The sequence below is a fragment of the Sinohyriopsis cumingii genome, chromosome 15, assembly GCF_028554795.1.
Source record: "Sinohyriopsis cumingii isolate HCF-2022 chromosome 15, ASM2855479v2, whole genome shotgun sequence".
NCBI classification, from domain to species: domain Eukaryota; kingdom Metazoa; phylum Mollusca; class Bivalvia; order Unionida; family Unionidae; genus Sinohyriopsis; species Sinohyriopsis cumingii.
The window spans coordinates 117,978,664-118,002,067 of record NC_142975.1 but is presented as its reverse complement, the minus strand read 5'-3'; the positions used below and the strand labels follow the sequence as shown (position 1 = coordinate 118,002,067).

The window sequence follows — 23,404 nt, the reverse complement described above, 5'->3', positions numbered from 1 at the left end:
GGAGTACTCAGGTGTGAAGTCAATATGGCGTCCATGTAGCAAGACACAGAACAACTGAACATGAGGAGGCAAACACCGTATATTGATACAAAAACTTTCTTGTTTGTTTATGTGACCTAGTTTATTTTCACTTCTACTCGGATATACAAAACACGAAATAGTTTTCTTCCGGGCGGAAAAGTAATTTAAACAGACACAACAGTGTTTTTGCAGGTAATGCTATTACTAATTGATACGATCTGTGTTATGTCTGATAGTGATAAACTAAGAAGTACCTGACTAAATTAGGTGTCACTGCCATGTTACAGTAGGACAGTTCATTGATACGTCAGCAAGTCAAGGTAAGAAAAAAAAAAATAATAACAGTGCCTAAACATTCACTTGGATGAAGACTCCACCTGCCTTAAAGGTTCATGTTTATACTTTGGTTATTACGTCAAGGTATTTTGGCCCTATGATTCCAATCGGCACAACTGAAACAATGCTACTTTTTTTTTTAAAGCTAACAAAAAGTAAATTATTTGCTGTAGTACAGTCAAATATTTGACCTTTTAGAAATTACCATAATGTAATTACAATTACATTTTTACACAATGCTATTACTCGTCATTGCATGTCACGGGTAATGATCAGCCATGATGCTTTATCACCAGTGAATGCCTTTGCTGAGATTTCCTCATTTTTTATGATTATGCACAAACGAAATGTGTCATCAACAACACATTTCATCACTCCCTACACATTAGTGATAGTTCCAATTTATTGATCAGTAAGTGACTGCGCTTGGAAGAGAAACTTTTGACTGCTCTGGTGGCCTAAGTGGTTTGAGTTATATGCAGGAGGTAGTGAGTTTGAAACCCCAGCAGAGTCATACCAAATACTTCTAAAAAAAATTTAGTTCTAGCAGCTGCCTCACTTGGCACTCAGTATTAAGAGGTTAGTATTAAAACTGGTCATCCTGGTGTCAGGATAATGTGACTGGGTGGGACATCATGCTACATGTCTGCAACATGATGCCCCAGTGCTAGACATCACTATAAACAGTCACACGCAGACATCATCATAGTGATATGACAAAAATTGTTCAAGCTACATTAAAAACATAAATCACACACATGACTCATTCTCACAGCATGAAGGGCCATTTTGCATCACAGTGGCCCCCACACTATACACCTATGCTCACAGTGATCATTTAGGTAGGTTTATGCACATTCACCATAACTGAGGAAACTGCCAAGCAGGCTGCAACTGGTTGATAATGAAGCGTACCTGATTACTGCCTGTGGCTTGAAACCATCCGTGACTGATGACTGCAAGAATTGTTTAAATTCCACAATTCAAATAATTTCTTCCTATTAAAGCACATAAACATCAGACTGTCACAACTTCTTCAAGTTAAAGCAGACCTGGAAAGCATATAATATTATGTACAATTTTATTGTCCTTTTTCTGACAATATTGTCAAATTTTTGGAATTATGTTGGGCAGTGTGTTTAATTGGTTTGTACGCTGTAATTACAGCATTAAAAAAAGCAATAGCTAGGATTCCTTATATTTTACAGACTCTGCAATAGTATTTGTTTTTGAAGAATAACTCCATTAGGCGATCTATGATCTAGGTATTTATTAACTAGGTTAATTGCCCATCCTTGTATGCGAATAAAGAGAAGTAAAGTAAAAAACTTTAAAAGACTGGGATGAAGGAGTTTAAAAGAAAGTCTGAAGAAAGAAAATACCCAAAAAGTATTTTTTAAAATTTGGATTCTGCTGTGAGTTTCAAATTTTGGACCTCTTGTTACACACAGAAAGACAAATGTGGGTGTTTATAGACAAGAATATAAGACATTTGTACAGTTGTGAAGAGAAGACATGACTCCAATGAATGTATTTTTCTCACAGAATTTAAATCCTAGTGAAGTCATACCATAAACAAGCTTCTGGTGTATATCAGTTCTAGTCCAGTGTGAAATGTCTGATTACTTTTACTGCCAAGAATAGCCTGATTGGTATTTTAAAGCTAATTACTTAAGGCTAACACTGCAGACTCTGCTACAAAGAATTTAAAATATCCTTCATTAAGTGTAATACTCATTAATATTAACTATAAACTCCAGAACAGTTTTTACTTTTTTCACATTTACACTAAAATCATTCACCATACAAATAGGTCTTTATTGCAAATTATAATTAATGTTGGCAAGAAACAAATTCAAGGCTATGCCATTCTCATAGAAACATCATATTATACACATCTCATTTAGGAGATATGTCTGGTGCATGAAATGATGGAATTGTAATCTGTATTCAATTCGTACATTCAAAAATTGTGAATTTTTTATATAAAAGTCTGGGTAGCATAAACTGTAACTCCAAAACATATCTGCAAGCCCTAATGAATTTTTATATTATGTTCTTAAACAATGATCTAGCTTAATGAATTATTATTATTATTATTACTGTTATTATTGTATGATAGCACCTAAATGAAATACTCTTGACAGCTCCAATTTTGGTATGAATTTTGTAATCTTCGTAGCAAAGGAAATCTGGAAGCATCCTCCTATGATGCTTCAGTGTGCATCCTGCTTTAAAGCATGTAACCAAGAATTCAGTTCAAGACTACAGAGGGGCAAAGCTAGCATGTTACCACATTGCTACAGTATTTATTATTATTTCTTTAATTAATAATACAGATGTTGAATACTGTCTAAGCTCATTTATGAGTAGAGTCAAACTGCAAACAACAAAGATTCTGATCTGCCTTAGCCATCATGCACCTGTAGATCAGGGTTTATGTTGTTTCTTCTACTGATTACTCCTAACAATGTGCTCAGACCCAGATCTTCCTTTGCCGGCAGATCTGGGTCTGTGCAGTTTACAGTTGAACTTTACTTATAAGCAAGTACATACGGGATATTAATGTGCATGCTTTTCCAAAAATATTTCAGTGATATGCATACTGTATACATTCTCCTTTACTCATTGCTTTTCATGACTGTGTCAATATCCATAAACTCCTTCTTTCCATTGGCAAACATGTAAAATTTATTCTGTGGCAAAAAATCCCAAACTGGTTGCAGTACACTAGGTTTCAGGTCTAATTTTTAAAAAAATAAAAACTGACATGGTACTCCAAATTCAAGATTTAGTCCATATTGACTACAAATGGGAGCACAAGAGTTCCACAGATTAAGATCTACGTGCTCATGTTCATTTTAACATGCAAATTAGGTCTGATTTTGAAAAGGCTTATGTGAACAAACTTTCTTATGACAACTTTTATAGTTTTCAAATGTTCGTGAGATCATGTGAACCTTTTATATGGATAACATTTGCTCATGCATGGAAACTTTCTCATGTGAGAATTTATATTTCTGTAATGGTCTTAAGAGTTCATGTAAACTTTTAAACTATAGGAGTTTTAGTTATCCATGAATACAGAGGAGATTGTGGAAATGAATTTTGAAAACAAAATTCAAGATGTACAAAAATTTTTAGGGGAATGGAATTGAAGAAAATTAACAAGATGAAAAAAATTGTTGTTCTAAAATCAATGGATTTATCTAAACAGACACATTTATTATCAATGTTACTAGATCGAACAGCATGTCCTCTAAATCAAAATTCAAAAAATGTTTTATAAATTATACTGAATAACAGTCCTGATAAAATCAATAGAATAACACTTATTAATATGCTAGAAGAAGGTGGATTGCACACAAAATATCTAACATCTTTTGTAAAATCTTTACAAATATCTTAGGTAATGCATTTGCTGATTAAGCATTCTGATTGGCCAAATATTCCTTTCTTAATAAATAGGAGTCCTATTGCACTTTTTGGGATTAAATGATTTGCAAAATATTGTGATTATCCAAAAATGTTTTTAAAAAATTGTTTTGGGAGAATGTACTGTTAAGCATGAGCTGAATTTATGACAATTAAAAAAGATAAAAACTTCCTTTAAATTTCAGACTAGGGTGTCTGGAAAAATAAAAATAAAATGATTAGCAACAAACCAAACAATCATAGCTGTTTAGAGGGGTAAAATTTATACATTTCTTTTGATGAGCAAGGTTTATATTTATCACGTGAAAGGTTATGAGAGTTGTATGATTTTTCACCCCATATTACTCAATACAGAACATGTATTATGGTATTGTAAGTGCAATCAGACTATATTTATAAAGATTAAATTTGCAACTTTAGGGGAAAAAAAATTGGCACCATTTGTTTGCTCTGAAGGATACCTAAGTTCTACTAAGGAATCAATAAGGATGAAGCAAGATATATAAAAGTTTAATTTTGTTAGTGTCCAAAGTTCAAGAAACCCTAATTCAACATTGCAAAAGACAGAGATTGGTGGAATAATGCATATTCAATTCCGTATAAAATTAATTTGGATCCAGTTTAGAATTAACCACAGTATACTGACCACCATTAATTTCTTTTAATTAAAAATTGGTTTTGTAGCTGAGAAAGGCTGTTCTTTCTGTAATAGTGATACTAGTGTGGAAGAAATGATGAAACATTTATTTGCAACTGTGTTGTTGCAAAACCTTTTTGAGGTTTGGTTTTACATTTTTTGTTGAACTGAGACAAGTGAATTTCAAGAAATTTATATTCAGATAAGGTATATGGTAATTAAGGATCACTTATATACATGGGCATCATAAGGGGCTGGTGATACAGTTGCCATTTCGCAGGACATGTTCTTATACTCTCGGGGTACCAAAGGCAATGATTGCCAGGTGCATTCATCCTGCACAAGCTTGCAAAAGCCCTGCTTACTTATACAACAGTTTGCATCAGATGCTTTGTTATGAAGATTTTTACAGATCCTGTCTCAGTGCAAGACATCACTATAAACTGCCACATTGCAGACATCTTAGTGATATGACTCAAAAACTTGTTAAAGCTACGTTAAAAATCCAAAATCACATCACAGATCCTGCCTGAACTTCCCTCTAAAACTGCATCCACAGGAAATGCTGCATCAAGTTTACTGAGCATACTTTGAGATTTGTGTGAGCTCTTTAGACACAATTTCTGGCTAAGAAACAAACAAAAGTGTATACAGTAGTTATCATAAAAATCTTATGTGACATGTAATATCAGAAACTTTCTGCATATTAACAAACCTTTCTTGTACCATAGTGTTTTGCAAAATTGTCTGCAACTGACCAAAACTTGAGTGAGTAAATAAAGTTTTTCTATTTTCACTTGTTTTTTTTAATGAACTTTTCATGTTGCACATAAGGAATAATAATATTCACTCAGTTTTGTATTTGGCATCTTCATGAATACAAAATAGTCTTCATTATTTGGTTTAAAAAAATTCTTATTGATGTTCTCATTGCCACATTATTACTCATTTTTGCTGCCTTTCTGGAAGGTTCTAGATTCTTTGTCAGATCATATATACCACTTTTAACAGATTAATACCACATTGCAAGAGCTACAAAAATTCCAGAATTATCCATTTACCTGTATTTCCATCAAAACTAATGACACATATTACACACTCTTAATTCAAATATTTTACGGGGCCCCGAGTGGCCGAGTGGTCTAAAGTGCTCTCCATTACGGATCACTGCCATCTCACCTCTGTCTGCATGGGTTCGAGTCTCGGATTCGGCCAATGTGGGTATGTGAGAAAGCTTGCCAGTAGCTTCTCATGGGTCGGTGGTTCTTTCTGGGGTTTTCCCAGGTTCTTTCTCCACCATTAATACTGGCCGCCATGTATAGCCTAGCGTGTGCTGAAAAATGGCGTTAAACCATACAACAACAAATATTTTACAATATTGTCTAAGAATACCAAGAAAACTTAAACAATAGATTGTGTGTACTAGTCTGATTTACTTTTCAGTTGTCTGACAGTTATTTATGTATATTACATGACGTTAGTGTTTGATGAAATATGGATTTAAAGTGAAACTCTTTACCTCAATCATATTGTCAAAGTAACTGTAAAAGCCATAGTGTATTTATCACAAGTATCCATCTCACCTCTGTCTGCGTGGGTTCGAGTCTCGGATTCGGCTAATGTGGGTATGTGAGAAAGCTTGCCAGTAGCTTCTCGAGGGTCGGTGGTTCTTTCTGGGGATTTCCCGGGTTCTTCCTCCACCATTAATACTGGCCGCCATGTATAGCCTATCGTGTGCTGAAAAATGGCGTTAAACCCTACAACAACTACAACAACAATCACAAGTAAAATAAGTACCATATATACTTGCTTATAAGTCAAGTCAAACTGCAAACTGCATAGATCCAGATCTACCATTGCATAATGTGCCAGCAGATCTGGGTATGTGCATTTTGTTAGGAGCAATCAGTAGAACAAACAACACAGACCCGATCTGCAGGCGCATTACGTTAAAGATCTGGATCTTTGTTGTTTACAGTTTTACTCATAAGCAAATGCATATGGTAATTTATGTTTTGAAGACCAATGTCAGTAGTTTTCTTGGACTACAGCTTTGAAAGCCAATTAGCCACTTGTTTGGAACATATTCCATGTGTAATCTGAGCATGTCCCATTGTTATGTATATTCAATTTGCATTGTTTTTTGTTTTTAATTTCCTGATATGCTTTAAATTACGTAAAATCATATTTTTGTAACTGACCATCCAAAATCAGTGACAGTTTTGTAAACGACATTTTTTACTGTTTTCTGACTGAAGGATTATCTTGGTCTGTGTAAAGGACATTGTGTTTATTATGTTCTTTATTATAATTTTAGTATCAGACCTTCTAATTATAACTAAGATTTTATCTAGTAAACATTTCAAAAATTTTAGAATGAAATTTACCATTATTATTTTGTTAGAAAGTGCTTATTGTGACCTAGGTCAAGTAGGAGTATGAAACCTTTTTTACTGGAAAAATTTATTTATTCCTGCAATAACGTCTAAAGCAAAAATCAGTCTTGTTGTTGTGTCCAGTATTTCATTGGGACTGGAATTTATTTATTCAACTTATTTATCACACTGAAATACAAAGTCCTCATCTAAAATAAAATTCTTGGAAACAAAGACTTGGATTTATAATGAAATTCAAACAAGGATATATTTTTGGATATTATTATTATTGTGTTTCAACAAAAGACATTGCACATCATTACTATTTAGGTCATCACATGCACATCAACACATCCATTGTTCAATTTATTTTGGAATACCACTCCAGTTTATTCAGAATTTGAGTCATTAGGACTTGTGTTAGAAATTCTAGGATTATTTGGGATTTAATTTGCAATACCATTAAGTTTTTTGGACATTCTCACGTATTTTCAGGAAATAAATTGTTTGCTGAATTGTTTCAAAACTTGTTGCTTTCGCTCTTTTCTGTCTTATTAGTTGTAACATTGTTTGAGGTTATACACAGTGACAGTGGTCACTGATGTTATGAGTAATAACAATTTGTATGATTAAATCAATTGAAGTTATATACACAGAGTAATGACTGAAATGTGAACATGAAATATTAAGTATTATTAGTTGTAACATTGTTTGAGGTTATACACAGTGACAGTGGTCACTGATGTTATGAGTAATAACAATTTGTATGATTAAATCAATTGAAGTTATATACACAGAGTAATGACTGAAATGTGAACATGAAATATTAAGTAGCCACTTTACAAGTCATTGGTACCACATTTTTATTTTTGTGTTAATGGGGAAGGGGTGTGTGCATTTTTTGTCAATCCAACAGGTGGCTTCTTATTCTGAGTGTGTTGCCTTTGGGTTCTTAAATGGTTAGTCACATGCAGTACTTAGTCATTTACTCTCCTAGTCATTTATGAATGCTGAACAAAACATAGTAATTAGCAGTATGTAAATCATTTATGAATTCATGTACCAATTAATATACATAGTAACTTGCAGTACTAAATTCATTTATGAATTCATGTACCAGTTGATATACCTAGTAACTTGCTGTACAACAATCGTGTATGAATTCATGTACCAATTCATATACATAGTAACCAGTTTTTGGCCCTGTTGTCAAGGTCACGTTTTACAGTAGCTCTTTGAATATGGGCTGACTTTCTTGTTTGACACACAATATCTGATTAAAGATTTAAAGAGGTAATATTATATACTTTTTTCTCATTTGCAGATAAACATGCATTTAAAATGGCAGCTGAGAGGCCAAGCATTGTGTTTAAATTCCTGGCAGAATGGAGAACATTATTGGCCACAAGATGCTTGCTGGCAGTCTTGCTGATGTCTGACCTGTGCATTAGCTGTCCAAACTCTTGCAATTGCAAAACCTATCCTTATGGAAAACCAACAACTATATGTATTAGCCCATCATCATCCCTGTTATTGATCATGTCCAACTTGCCTAATGACACACAAAATGTAATCATTGAAGGCATGGCTCATGAAAAAATGTTATCAAACCTGAAATTCAGCATAGCCTCATTGCCACAGTTATCAGAATTCTCCTTCACTATAGGGCTGTTGGAACACATAGAAGATGACACCTTTCAATCACTTTTCAATCTTAAGAAATTATACCTTTACCAGAACCAAATCAGTGTGATTTCGAATGCTGCATTTAGAGGGCTCATGAAACTTGAGGAATTGGATCTCTCAAGAAACAAATTACAATACATTTCAAATGAGATTTTCTCCCCACTTCCAAATCTCCAGAAATTGGATTTGAGTGAAAATCTGATTAGTGATCTTCCAGTGGGAGTTTTTCATTTGCAGCGTAATCTAAATACTCTCGAACTCAGTGGAAATATGTTAGGCCAGATAAAGACTTTGGCATTTAGAGGAATTCTTAGTCTACGAGAACTTCATTTACAAAACTGTGGTTTACGAGAACTGTCACATGACTTCTTGGTGATGAATAGCTTTTTGCAAGTGCTTGACCTTAGTAACAATTTATTACAGGCCCTGCCTAGTGGTACAAGCTTTCAGCATCTTCAAATATTGACATACCTCAATTTGTCCAGTAATCAGATTTCTTTTCTAAATAATACCCAGTTTCAAGGACTCAACTTACAAATCTTAGACCTGTCACACAATAGAATTGAACAAATAGTGCAAAATACTTTTGAATTTGCAAGCATCCGCCATCTTGATATTTCATATAACCAGCTAAGAACTATTGCAGATAACAGCTTCCGTGAACTTGGATTTAAGCTGAAAATTTTAAATGTTAGTGGCAATAAAGAACTGAAAGCTCTTACAAAACAGTCATTAGGGGGATTATATTCAGTTCAAGAACTTAACATATCCTTTTGTTCCATCAAACATATAGATAATGATATTTTCCATTTCTCATCGGGTCTTCAAGACTTAGATATTTCATCGAATCAAATTCAGTATATGCCATCTGTGGAATATCTGTCCCAGTTAAAGATTTTAAAATTAGACAACAATGCATGGAATTGTGACTGCATGATACGTCCTATGCGCGAATGGCTTCGGACAGAGCAGGCTGCACGTTTACTTCATTGTCAGCTTAGACTACAAGACTCGCTCAATGTTCCCTGTGTGAATATTCGATGCAAAACTCCATCAAATTTAATGCACAGACCTATTTCTTCTCTTGCTGATTCAGAAGTACCAGACTGCACACCAACAGTGGGGGCATCTGCTGCAAAAATTGGCACTATAGCTGGCATCAGTGCAGGAATGGCAATATTGATAGCTGTGATGATATTTGTGTGTGTATTATGTCTCCGACGTCAAAGAAAGGGAGAGTCTTTATTAAACTGTTGCACTGATGATAATGATAAGAAGGGAAAAAAGAAGAAGAAGAAAAACTATTATGTAGAAGAGAAGGAAAGATGTTCAATTGATCCTGAAAAAGAGTCTCTAAATGAATCAGACAAAAGTTTTATAGTTCGTAATTTTTTCCATTCCATGGTTCCATATCCAGAAGCTGTTTCACGAGGAACACCATCAATGACAAGACGAGGGTCAAATGACTCTTGGGCAACTTCTGCATTCAATTCCGAGCAATCAAAAAATGATGTAGGCAGCTTTTTTGATGGGTACAGAATGGAATCTGCTGTATGATACCCAAAGAAAGAAATCACAAAATTTGAGAACATCCAGGATTATCTGTAATATGTACTCAAATGACCAAGTTCAGTTTATTAATTCTGACATTTTTAAATCTGAGCAAGGATGGCTCAGAAGAAATCATTGTTTAATTAATGTACTTAGTTGATTTTTAGATCTCTATGTAGTAAATTTTTCTGATATAGGAGGTTCACAATTTTTTTCCACAGAGGGCATTTTATTTGTGATGTGAAACTGGCATTCGTTGCAACTGCCACATTAGCACTGTCAGGTCTATTGAATTTCAAATTAGTAAATTTTTCTGATACAGGAGATTCATCATTTTTTTTCAAAGACAGCATTTTGTTTGTGATGTGTAACTGGCATTCCTGCAACTGCTATATTAGCACTGTCAGGTCTATTGAATTCAACCTGATTTTCACATGTTCGTGTCCAAGAGAACAAAAGCACATGTGAATAGCAATGCAAGGGTAAGTGAGCTCACTGCATTTTCAGCAGTAAATTATTGTATACGTCATTTTAAACAGTGCTAAACACACTCTGAAGAATAAAGAACTGATATCCACAAATTTCATTTGATTCCTGATCAAGGCATTAAACGTAAAATAATATTATAGGAATGGTCAGCTGGTCAGCAATTTTTACATGCATATATATATATATATATATATATATATATATATATATATATATATATATATATATATATAATAGTAAAAGAACAACCATTGATCTACATATATATTTTCTAATGATAACTATAATATATAGGAAGATTCAAGTTTCAAAGCAGTCCATAAAAATCCAAAGAGTTTTCTCGTAAATAACATTAAGCTGTACAACTCGTATGTAATGAGAACACATGGATTTGTCAATACTTGCGTCATTAAATGAATACCATGACATGCGTCAAGTTTAAAGCAATCTATCAACAGGTGGAGCCCAAGTGGGACTGAGATCACTCACCTGGCTGACATCTGCCTAATGTTAAATGCAAGAACAGTTGGCTAAGAAATCTTGGTCAATAAAATGCTCTCTTTATAATTTCTTCCAATCCTGTTGTTTGCATGTTATAAAAACAACTGTTTCAAGCTTTCTCTATCTTCACCCATATTTGATGGCACATCAAAATAATTGTGTCCAATACTGAGAGGACCCTATGCCAATATGCTTGGTGTAAATTGGTTTTGTTTGGGGTTTCACTGTACAGCAACACAAGTAGGTTAGTTAATTTGTTTCAAGGGATTAACACCATTTTTAGCACATGATAAGCTATGCATGACAGCCAATATATGCGGCAAGGAAAAAACTGGAAAAACTGAAGTAAGATCCATTGACCCATGGGTAGCTAATACCCACATTAGCTGTGCTGAGACTTGAACACGTGCAGACAGAATAGATATGTTGGTGATCTATAGTGGCAAATGCCATAGACCACATGGCCACCCAAGGCCCCAGGTCAGGTGGTTTTGAGGCAATTGGAATAGAGTGCCTTGCCCAAGGACATGCAATGATAGCTGACTTAGGTTGATTAATTGATTTGATTTCAACAAGCACTCTTTCAGTCACAAGTCTGGCATGTTATGCCTTAAGTTGATTAAAAAAATCAGCAGTATTTTTAGATAAGCTGTGTAAATATTTTTCATCATTTTGTGGCAGATTGGCATCATTCATACAAACAGAGAAGCCCTTTATGCCAGGATAATTTTTGTCAAATTTGTTAACATTTCAATTGTCTTTGAAAACCTGAAATTTAAATTGCCTGATTTTACAAATTTGTGCCTAATTTGATGACAAATCAGCATCGACTGTATAAATCTGAATGGTCTTAAATATGCCATGATGCTTTCTGCCAAGATGTGACAAACTCTATGCATGTTTTTTTTAGCAGAAACTGTTGAAACATTTTTTTCATTTTTACCAATGGTAACTGTATTTGGATTGGCATCATTTGAAATGTCTTCATCACTGGGATGCTTTTTGTCAAGTTATTCAAATTCTGTTCAAAATGTTTTGGAGACAAGTCATCTATGTATTTCCTATTTTTATAAATGGTAATGATATCTGATGGAGATCAAAACATGATCATTTCTGTTGAGCAGTTTAGAAGTCCCTCTGAATTTCTTTTTGTTTTCACCAGTGTGCCAATAAATAACTGATCGATCAGTTGTACACATTTTTTATGTCTAGACGCTTCTGTTAAATTTCAGCAGTTTTTGGAGAAACATTCATTTAAAGATTTTTCTACCTTTTAAATGTAAAAGAAGTTATACTGGTGCATCATTTGTACAAATTTGAAACATGTCAGTAAGCTTTCTGTTTTGTTAAATTCTATTCATGGCTTTGTGTCAAGTTTGGTCAAATTCTATTCATGGCTTTGTGTCGAGTTTTGCCAAATTCTATTCATGGCTTTGTGTCAAGTTTGGTCAAATTCTATTCAGCAGTTTGGGGAAAAGATGTTAATTACTTAAAATGTTTTTCTTTTTTATTAATATTGGTGAATCAGCATCATTTGCAAAAATTTTAAAGGTCTTCATGTTGGGCTGCTTCCTAACTATATAATCAAATTCTTCTCAGCAGATTTTAGAGAAGGACTAGTTGTGCTTATACACTGCATTAAACTACAGAAATGGGCAATAACTCTAACAAAAATTGATTTGTTATTTTGGACATCTTCAGTTCATGACTATAACAGTTATAAAGTTGCACTTAGAAGATTGTGTAGGATGGAAGGATGGACAGACTGAAACAAGGATTATTATATACATCCACCTCTGTGTAAAAATGTGTCATGTTTTGTGAAGGAAATTAGTGTCATGGGACAAGTTCACTGCATTAAATGACACTTTCTATCCATGATCAATCTGTTAACCAGATTTGTGACATGCAAGTCAACACTTTAGATTAAAGACTTACTCACAAAAAGTATTGAAAGAGAGTATTAGTATCATAGGTTTCAGGTTTTTTTTCCCACATATAAACAAGCATATCTATTTCTACATTTCTTTTTTTTAAAAATAAATACCCAAAATTTACCAATGTTTTACTCAGAAAAGTCTATATTTTATAGATTTTTTAATAACTTCTGTGCAGAAAATTTCATTTACTGATTATAAAATTGTAGAGTTCATAATCAATTATATTTGTTATATTTAACATATTCTTAATAAAGTATGGCAAATAAGAAATGTAAATGCAATGGTCAGAGGAATGTCATCTCTGATATAAAAAAATGTACACCCCATCTATTATATCACTAGTTTTGGAGGACGTGAGTACTTCCAACATAGTGTGGCCCTGTGATAATTAAATTTTGACCATAATGCTGAGAATTGGTACAGTAGTTTAGAACTTAATGAGAACTAATAATGGGATAATTTGTTTGAAGGCCAGCTTTTCTCTTTCAATTTAAGTTGCAAAACAATATGTATCTTGTTTCATCTTTTTTATAGTACTCTTATTACATATTAATATACACTAATTAAAATAATGGCATTGTATTTGTTGTATATATTTGTGTTTTATATCATTGACTCATAGTGTCTAGGTTTTATATCTTTTATTTATCAACATTACCAAAAAAGGATATTTTCAATTGGATAATTCAGTTACTGATAAAATGTTCTGAACTTGTAATGCTTCATACAGAAAACAGAAATCATGTTTTGGAAGAAACAAGCAGATGAAAATTCTTTAAATCTTTATATGGGTGATAAATGTATTTGTTTCAAATTCCTCTTTTTTCCAAGGACACCAGTGTGTGCCCACACAGTGATAAATGTATTTGTTTCACATTCCTCTTTTTCCAAGGACACCAGTCTGTGCCCACCCAGTGAAAGTTTCCATTATTAAGACAGACTGCTCCCCTATCAACTAGATCACTGAAATGCTTGAAAAAAATGAGATGAAGGCCAAATATAACATTCAAGGGATCAAATGCTCCATCTGCTTGCGTTTACAGGGTCATATAACTTTGTGCTTTTGTTTACACATTAGTTTGAATATCTAAAATGATTTATAAACAATGATGATTATCATAATGGTAAACTTTTATTAATTACAGTGTTTCCCTTTACCCTCATCTGCGCTTCAGAGACCCCCTAGATTTTTAATTTGACCCCCCATTTTTGCTACCAAAGTTTGTTTTTTTACTCAGTCTGACCCCCAGTTTTGAAATCAAGGTGATATTTGACTCTCAGTCTTGCCTCCCTAGGGGATACACTGAATTAGGTAAAATTTCACATTATTTCTCACCAGTGAGGGTTTATATTACTGATTTTATCAGGCAAAACTATTTTTTTTAACACAATTGGTGCCAATAATGGTGCAAACAAATTAGGCAGTTAAATTGGTAATGTTTTTAAATTACACATGTTATCTAAATCATTTGTTCATGTTACAGTTTCCAATCTAAAGTTATTGGCTTAGTTGTGAAAACATCATGGTTGGTGATGATTGGGGGGAGGATTATGATGGGTTTGGCACCATGACATTTGGGTAGGTCAAGTTACTGGAAACTCTTTGCCTTATCGTATGTGATGAAGTATATGTGTATGTGGTTTTCTTACTGAGGATAATCACACAGTTGAGGCTACAATGCACACAAAATATGAACAAATGAGGAACATGCTCCAAACACACAGCACAACAGCACAGTGTTCATCAAAGTAATGTCCCGTTTATTGTCTCCTTTAGCTTGATACTTTCTGTTGCATGCCATGGAACACTATAGGCATTCAGGTCTCCAAAACCTCCATTAGGTGTGATAAATACATTGTGATTATTACAATGAATACAATTTGTGTGAAGGGTATGCAAAGTTTAACTAAGATTCTTTATTTCATCCAATTTCTTCCATTATATACATAAAGAACCGTTACAACCTATTTTCAAAGAACAGCATTAATTCAAAAAATCTGATTGTACTCAAACGCATTTTTCATTTCAGACATAAATAAAGAATCAAGTCCAACAGTCATTTTTTTCTTCTTCAGAATACTTTATTCCTGTAAAATAATGGTCACAGAATTTTGTTAATGTTATTCATAATATGTCATGAAAACAGAATCATCTGCATGATGTTTAGGTGGCACTCTACTGTTTCCTATTTTGCACAGGTTAGAGTTTTTTTAAGAAAAATAATTTGTCAGGTTTTCCTTGCTGGTTATCCTGAATATTTTTAAAAGACCTTGTAGATCTTAGGTATTGTTAAAAAAAAATTTTAATTCCCTTTATTTTGGTGTATGATTGATGGGTGTATCGTATATACTCGCGTATAAGCCGAATAATTTAGGAAAAAATAAAGGCCTGGAAAGGGGGGGGGGCGACTTATCCGCGGGCCAGTGTCTAAACTTGACAGTTTTTAGATCTTTTTGTTTACTGTAGGGGCTGTAAATCTTAGGACACGAACGATAGTTTTTTCCGTGTCCTAAGACAGGAATGAAAAAAAAAAAAAAAAAAAAAAAAAAACTTTCGGTGACCCGACAATTATTAAACTGTTATAAAGTACTATGATTGATTTTGTTATTATTTTGCATTTGCATATTTTCTGATTTCTCCAACACTAATTTAAATAAAGGTAAATACAGGCTTCATAATTCGCGGGCCGGTTGACTTTACCAGGGAGTCCATGCTGAACAAAAATATACAGTACTTACACCGTGCATAGCGTGACTTAAATCCTTGCTTATTCCTAAACATATTAGATGCAGATTTTGTTTTATTCATTGTTTCGGCCGAATTGAATTCTTCCAAATAACATTTCAGCTAGTCCTTAATAGCTGTTTCATTTACGCTCAATCACGCGCTCACGAGTGACTCATTTTCAATGATATATGCGATTCTACAAACTGAGTATTTTTTTGTTTTTTTTTCCAAGCACGCGCGTTTAATTGTACAGGGCATATAACCATCGTAATTTACATGTTCATGAATAGTGGTAATAATAAAGGCTAAAATTCTCATTTAGATCAACTAAGATCAACATCAATCAATTTTATTTTTCTGTTTTAGCTGAACAAACATCCTAACTTTAAAGACAAATTCGCCGACTATCAACATAAGAGACGCCGGAACATAACTTCACACACAATGGAAAGCTTGATGTTCCGGCGTCTCCTATGCTGATATTTGGCGAATTTGTCTTTCGTTTTGCGACAGCAGTACAGGCCAGTTAATCATTAAAACCAAGGAACTGGCTTGTGATAAGAGGGAATTTTGACCTGTACCTATACAAGTACATTGATGTGAAATTTACTTTTTATACCTTAATATTAGCACGATTACCGTAGTACCGTTGTAAAACGGGGTCAAAGGCATACCTATGAACTTTTCAAAAGCCAAGTAGGGAGACTGAATACAGAAAATAGAGACTGGGACCTAAAATCGGGAGGATTTTCGTGGCATTTTTTTAAAACCTTGTCTTCACTAAATGTTGATCGATCTTCCTGGTCAAATATGTGTGAAATTCGCAAAAAGACTCGCCTTTTCTCCCTGTGACGTGCCCTATTTTCATATTCTGGTCAGCTGTGGTCAAACTGCACAACAGCTAAAAGACCAATCTTATATAAACAAGCAAGAAAGCCAGCGCGACTAATTAAAAGTTAATCCTTATCCATGCAACTATTTTGTAAAAACGACTGGTCCCTCCGTTGTAATTCAAAGAAACCACGTTCTACACTATTGTGTGTTATACAAACACCTGCAATTGATTGGCAAATAAAGGATTCCCAATTTTGCTGAACTAAAGGTACCAAAACAGCCATGTTACCGTACATGTAGCAACTATTTTCCCTTCTTTGTATATCCGACCTTATTCCCGTATTGTAAACTCGTAAAACATTTAGTATTGTTTATTACAAAACATGTATTCTGAATTATTTTTTTTGAAGACACATTTGCTGCGTGGTGTGTATTTTCATTCCTTCTTTCAATTTAACGATCGTAAATAACAATGGTATATACGGTATAAAAATGCCAGGTATTCACTCGTTTAAGTTTATTTCATGGGAATGGCGCTATAGTATATGGAGTTAAAACATTCGTAGTGATCATTCTTGGGATTGAAACTAATAGTAGACGATTTTATTGTTGTGGCTTATTTTTTTTATGTTTTTTTTTCTTCTATTATTGTAAAGGAAACAAAATAATTAATTGACGTGAATAATTTTTAAACTTAGCATTATATTTAGTAAAGAAGCGTATTCTTTAAAGTAATTATTTCGTCACAACAGTAATGCACATGTGATACAATAGAACATGTAGGACTTTTCTTGTTTCAAAGAAATGAAACTTGAAAACATACGTAATAATCGGGAGTTCTCTGCGAAAATCGGAAGAGATTATGAAATCAGGAGGTAGGCGTGGAGCGACCCAAAAAATCGGTAGTTTTTTTCCCCCTCCCGGCGTGAAAGTAGACAGGTATTGTGTAAGGTCGCTTACATCAAGGCAAACTACAACTCAGCTTTTACGGTATTAGCATAATTTTCGAAGCATTATTTCCGAAACTTTATTATTGTAGTTTGGAGATATCATTAAAGTTTAACGCAATGGTGCCCATGGTTCCACTCCAAGGGATGTACTTAATTCAGCGCGTAATCAAACCTCAAATGTACATGCAGTGGCGCCGTTATGTAAATACGTTCAGTAGCCTAATTGCGAACGTTGAATCGAACTGTATTGCTGGTTCGTTGTGTTGTTATACTGGGATCATATTTTAATGAATTAGGTATTTACAGTTTCAGAGCAAAGTAAAAACGTGATTACCGATGCGCTGATATAAAAAATGTCCAATGCAATAATGCATAAACAATAATCGAGTCAACAGGGAGAGGTAGTGTTACAGCAACTCGCGATTGCTAAATTCTTGTCATTGTTTGATCAAATTGTACACAAATCTAAATTGGACAGAAACAATAAGAAAACAGAAAAAATGAAATAAATTACTTTTCAAACAAGTTTATACCATTTCTTTTTAATAATCATGCACGCCAACCTCGAGATAAGTATACACGTAATTTTTTTAATATAAGTTTGCCTAATTAAATGCATTTTGAACTTACCTCGTGCATCTTGAGTTGTCATGGAGTTGTAAGTAGGCTTAAACGCGGGTGATGCACTTTTTAGTGTTAATACCTGTTCAGTTTTTTTTTTGTGGGGGGTCGGCTTATACGCTAATGTGTCTATATGCGAGTATATACGGTACTTTGGGTTACAGATCATACAGCATGGCCTTTAGATGTGCATGAATTATACAACTGCTGGCTCAGTAGTTATTCTCACTTCCCGGACTTAGAAGGTAAATTGTATTTAAAAAAGGAGCTACCTACTATTATTACAACTTTTTTATATTTTGTAATTAATTCATTGTGTTTTCAGAAGTAGGTATGGTCTAGTCAGGCATAGACTTAAGTTCAGACTTACTTTTCGAGCACATAGCAACCATTACTTATAAAAAAAACTTATAAATATTGTACTAACAGCTGCCTCGCTAGGCGCTCAGCATTAAGAGGTTAGTGTTAGGACTGGTCAGTCTAGTGTCAGGATGGGGCATCTTGCTACATATCTACGGCATGATGCGCCAGTGTTGGACATCACTATAAACTGCCACACTGCAGACATCGTAGCGATATGACTGAAAAATTTAAAAGCTACGTTGAAAATCCAAATCACACACACTACCCAATGTACTTGAAGAAATGGACAAAAATATCATCAGTAAATGGAGAAAAAGACAAAACCCTGCAAAATACTCTCTGATCTACGTCCAAAATGTTATGATATTTATGTAAGATTGCAAATTTGTTGAAATAAGGTATTTAAGTTTATTAAATTTAGTCATAATGGACTATTCAGAGACCAGAGTGTTTATAGAGATCCATGGGCTACAACAGTTCCAGAAAGTATAAAGCTAAAGAGACAACAAAAGATACCTCTCATGAAAAATAAGCATGTTTGAAGTGTATTCTAAAGACAATTAAGCAGGTGTTTAAAGTGTATTCTAATGAAAATCAGCAAAAGTTTGATGTGTATTCTGATGAAAGTTAAGGATGTTTGTTATATATTCTGATGAGAATTAGGCATGTGTTTGTAGTGTATTCTTATTAAAATTATGTACATGTTTGCAGTGTATTCTGATGAAATTTAGTATGTGTTTAAAGTGTATTCTGATGAAAATTAGCATGCGTTTGATGTGAATTCTGATAAAAAAAACTGAGCATGCGTTTGTACTGTATTCTGATGAAAATTAGCATGTTTCAAGTGTATTCTGATAAAAATTAGCATCTGTTTGATGTGTATTCTGATGAAAATTAGCACGTGTTTCAAGTATATTCAGATGAAAATCAGCATGTGTTTGAATTGTATTCAGATGAAAACCATGTGTTTGATGTGTATTCTGGTGAAAATCAGCATGTGTCTGAGGAGTATTCTGATGAAAATCAGCATGTTTGAATTGTACTCAGATGAAAATCATGTGATTGATGTGTATTCGGATGAAAATCAGCATGTGTTCGAAGTGTATTCTGATGAAAACCAAGGTTGCATTTGTAGTTAATGATGATAAAAACTAGCATGTGTTTGATGTGTATTCTGAAGAAATTAAACGTGTTTGTAATGTATTCTAATGAAAACTAAGCATGTGTTGTTATGTATATTTGATTTAATTTGTTTGTAAGTTTTAAAATTTTATTTTTAATTTTTTTACATTACATACTAAGTAATGTAATTTTGTTTACTGGAATTTGATACTTTCCAGAAATTAGTTTGACCTGATTGTTTTGTCATAAACACCAAACTTTTGTATCTAAAAGCTGACCTAGTTCCTGATCTTGATTGAGAATCAAGTAAACAACTTCTTTTTAAAAAAAATTGATTCTTAATGTATGAATGATCATAGTGAAATTGGGGCTGACTGGGACTACGTGAACTTAGACGTAAATAGCTTCTAACGATGTTCTCAAAATTCTTGAGGATTTGACCCTCATCCGGGAATCAGTTCTGCATCTCAAGTTAGTGAATAACCTTTGACTGTAGATCATTTAGTCAGCTGGGCATTTAAACACTTGATGTCTAGGTGTTTGTTTTGTTGTGACCATTTTGGAGTTACATTTTAATTTCTATTCAAATTATTTAGATTCTATAAGATTAATTCGTTTTCCTGGAAATATTTTAGTGTTCAAACAGAATTCTTGGACAAAGACATTTCTTTACATTTTATTCGGAATTTAAACACCAGAATATTATTGTCTGTGGAACAACAAAGGACTGTAGAAACAACAGCACTATACTGACTATAGTATACATCATAGCCTTCTATTTTGGATTTTTCCTCGGGACCTGAACTTGAATTTATTAGAACATTTTAGTACTAGGACTTCTAATTTTTAATTCTGTGATTATTCTTGGATTATTTCTGGATTTGATTCTCAAAACTGTACTTTCTTTTTTTCCCAGTGTATTCTGATTGAAATTTTATCATGTGTTTGGAGTGTATTGGGGTCAAAATTATGCAAGTGTTTGGAGTGTATTCTGATGATAATTATGCTTGTGTTTGGAGCTTATTCCACTTGTAATTTCTGCTTATCCAGTATGTATTTGTTGCATCACCTGAGAATACAGTGTAATAGCTTGACCAACACTACCTGTTCATTTGACAGTGGAATAATTGTTAGGGGTAATGGTCCACTTGATATTAGGTACAGGATGTTGCATACACTGTGCAAATATAATTCTCCTTTACCATAATTGTTTGGTGCATGCAATGCAATACATTGTCATCAAGCAGACTCTGCCCTTTATAAATATTCCACTAAGGAGTCCAGACCAACAGGTCCTTTTGGCTGACCTCTCATTGCATACAATTATGGGGTGAATGCATATTAATAATAAAAAGGACATGAAATCTTGCTGCTTTTTCCTGGTCAGAATTTGTATATTTGGCTTGTGCTTGATCTTATAGATATCGAAGAATATGAAAATAATTTTAAATATCACTTCTGTAAAAAGTGAAAAAATGCAGCTAATGCCTCTTTAACACTGGCATTGTGACAGTAATCCATGGATATCATTATCAAGGCAGGACACTAATTTGTTATACCAGTAGTCATTTTGATATAATTTGTCTGGAGTGAAGTTATCATACAGTATATCACCTATTATAAGCCCAGGGACCAATTCTTGTGCAATTACATGTAGTTTCCAGTGTGGGCCTTAGCATCTCATGTTTAAAACCATTTGTGAAATTTTAATAGTCAAGTGGATCAGCTACTTTCATTAGTTGTACATAAAAATGTATTATCCATCTAACAGCGAGATAGACTGAATCAAATATACCCTGCTGATTTCATGTTAAACTGAACTTATAAATAATGACAGATCCATGTTAGCCATCTAGCACAGATGTTCAGTCCAGTCAAATAAAACTTAGGAAAGGAAAATGCAGCTAATTGGTTCATGTAAAATTATATTGGCCAATCATATTTCTGCTTACATTTCTCTCACGGAAACACCACAAGATTCAATAATGTCCCAAATAAGCACAGAAACTGCCATCATGTGGATATACACACCTGAAAGGAAACAGGCTGAAACCGTTGGCAGATTTTTGCCTAAAAATAACAAATAAAACTAGATTTGTGTTTGTAAAATATGGTCCCTACTGCAGACCACAATTTTCTAGGTCCAAAAAGGTTCACAAAATATCTGAAAAATTTCTATGATTACATGATAATCTAATCAATTCCTTATTACATAATAATTAACTTGCATACCAGACTTATTTGTCTACCTAAAGTGGTTTTGGCTTAATTGTGCTACCCAAGTTTTTTTGGCAAAAAAGTACACTTTTTAAAATAAAAAGGCACTTATAAGATATTTAGGCCATATGACCTGTATAGCTATAAATTAAAAGACCTATGTCAGTTTTTGTTAGCTTGAGTAACAAGGCAGCTGTCACTAACCAACCTATATAATTACCCAAAGCTGTGTCAAGATTTCAAAATTTAGATATGATCTCCTCTAGTACTTGTAATACTCAGTTTCAATAAACATTCTGAAATGGGCACTGTTTTGTCATTGTTTTTCAAAATAACTTACTGTCTGTCAAACCCAGTTATTGAAAACTGTGTAGACAGTGGTAGAGAGTATATTCTATCCTTTATTTAACTCTCAATAGGGTGATCACTCATGAAACATCCAAAAGCATAGGTTTATTCAGTATTTTCATCACCCCCATTTCAGAATGAAATAAATTTATATCCATGCGTCAATGCATTTACTATGGAAAATACATTTATTAAATAATAATAATGTTAAAAATGTCTATTAATAAAAAAACTGGAGATATGGTCTCCCAGCGAGGTACAAGAAGTACAGACTTTTAGGAGAGTCCTGGAAAATCTGAGAGTATCACATGTCTGTTTGTCCCATGCCTTTTCAAAAACTGTTGGGAGATAACTATACACTTTTTCATCCAGCTATCAAACTTCCTCTATAAACTGAAAGCTGTTTGAGAACCTTAAACTTTTCACCGTTAGAAGATGTTGTCTACCATATTGAGAATGAAAGTTTCAAGCTCGAGGCTCATACTCTTACATTTTCCTTCAAACTTTTCCTATTGCTGTATAACACTAATGCCAATTATTGAGATCAAGGAATACAACTTTCCCTTCTTATATATCAGCAGATTAAAGGTTGCATATCACAACCGGGGTCCTATTTTCAAAATCAAGGTTCAAGTATTTACACTTGTGTATCACACTTTCCCTTCTGCTATATAACTTTAAACCATCAAAGATTAAGGGATTAAACATGGCGTACATGTACATTATCACCATAAGGTGTGCTGCATTCACTATTGGGGTGCCATCTCAAAGAGCAAGGGCAAGTCTCAATGTTTTCTCTTGCTCTCTAAAGCTTTAAGTCGTTTGAGATTATGGGGTGAAACTTGGTATCATTTTATGCCGTCAGTGGAAAATGTGTTGCATGCCACATACCACATGGTGGAAGGGGATATATTCAAGGTCAAAGTCATAGCTCAGTATTTTAAGTTTTTCCCTCACACTTATTCTATTTTGTTTGGCTCTTATTCCTAATATTATTCTTTAGGAATTAACCAAAGAAAATAAGAAAATCAAAGAATGAATAAACGTAGCATTAGAACTACTTTTTAGATAATGCAATTAACTTAAGGTTTGGTTTTTATAGCACAGTAACATAAGTAGATTATCTAGTAAAGTGTCTTGACTGAGGACACACCAAGGTAATCAACGATGGCTAATATCCTTCTGATTATGAAGTATGGCATGCTAACCTCTAAGACAGTGCAGATCCAAATAATACATCTGATTTCATA

The 23,404-nt window shown here is 33.6% G+C and overlaps 2 protein-coding genes across 5 annotated transcripts in view; one reads left to right on the top strand and one right to left on the bottom strand.

The window, feature by feature from the left end:
* LOC149782565 (anoctamin-10-like) overlaps positions 1-23,404 on the bottom strand; it is a 119,335-nt gene that overhangs the window by 92,852 nt on the left and 3,079 nt on the right. The window lies entirely within an intron of this gene.
* Positions 3-22,112, top strand: LOC149782566 (uncharacterized). Of its 3 annotated transcripts, none has more exons than XM_089934017.1 (2): positions 3-180; positions 8,129-22,112. In XM_089934017.1, the coding sequence occupies exon 2, from the start codon at positions 8,146-8,148 to the stop codon at positions 10,045-10,047; it is 1,902 nt and encodes a 633-aa protein (XP_089790143.1). In that variant the 5' UTR covers positions 3-180; positions 8,129-8,145; the 3' UTR covers positions 10,048-22,112. The 3 variants fall into 3 exon arrangements, with proteins under 3 accessions (XP_089790143.1, XP_089790142.1, XP_089790145.1); XM_089934016.1 differs by having other exon boundaries at positions 3-213; XM_089934019.1 differs by lacking the exon at positions 3-180 and adding an exon at positions 204-341.

What these genes read in the sequence shown, in the direction of transcription:
- LOC149782566 (XM_089934017.1), top strand. Translation starts at nt 8,146, where the DNA reads ATGGCAGCTGAGAGGCCAAGCATTGTGTTTAAATTCCTGGCAGAATGG.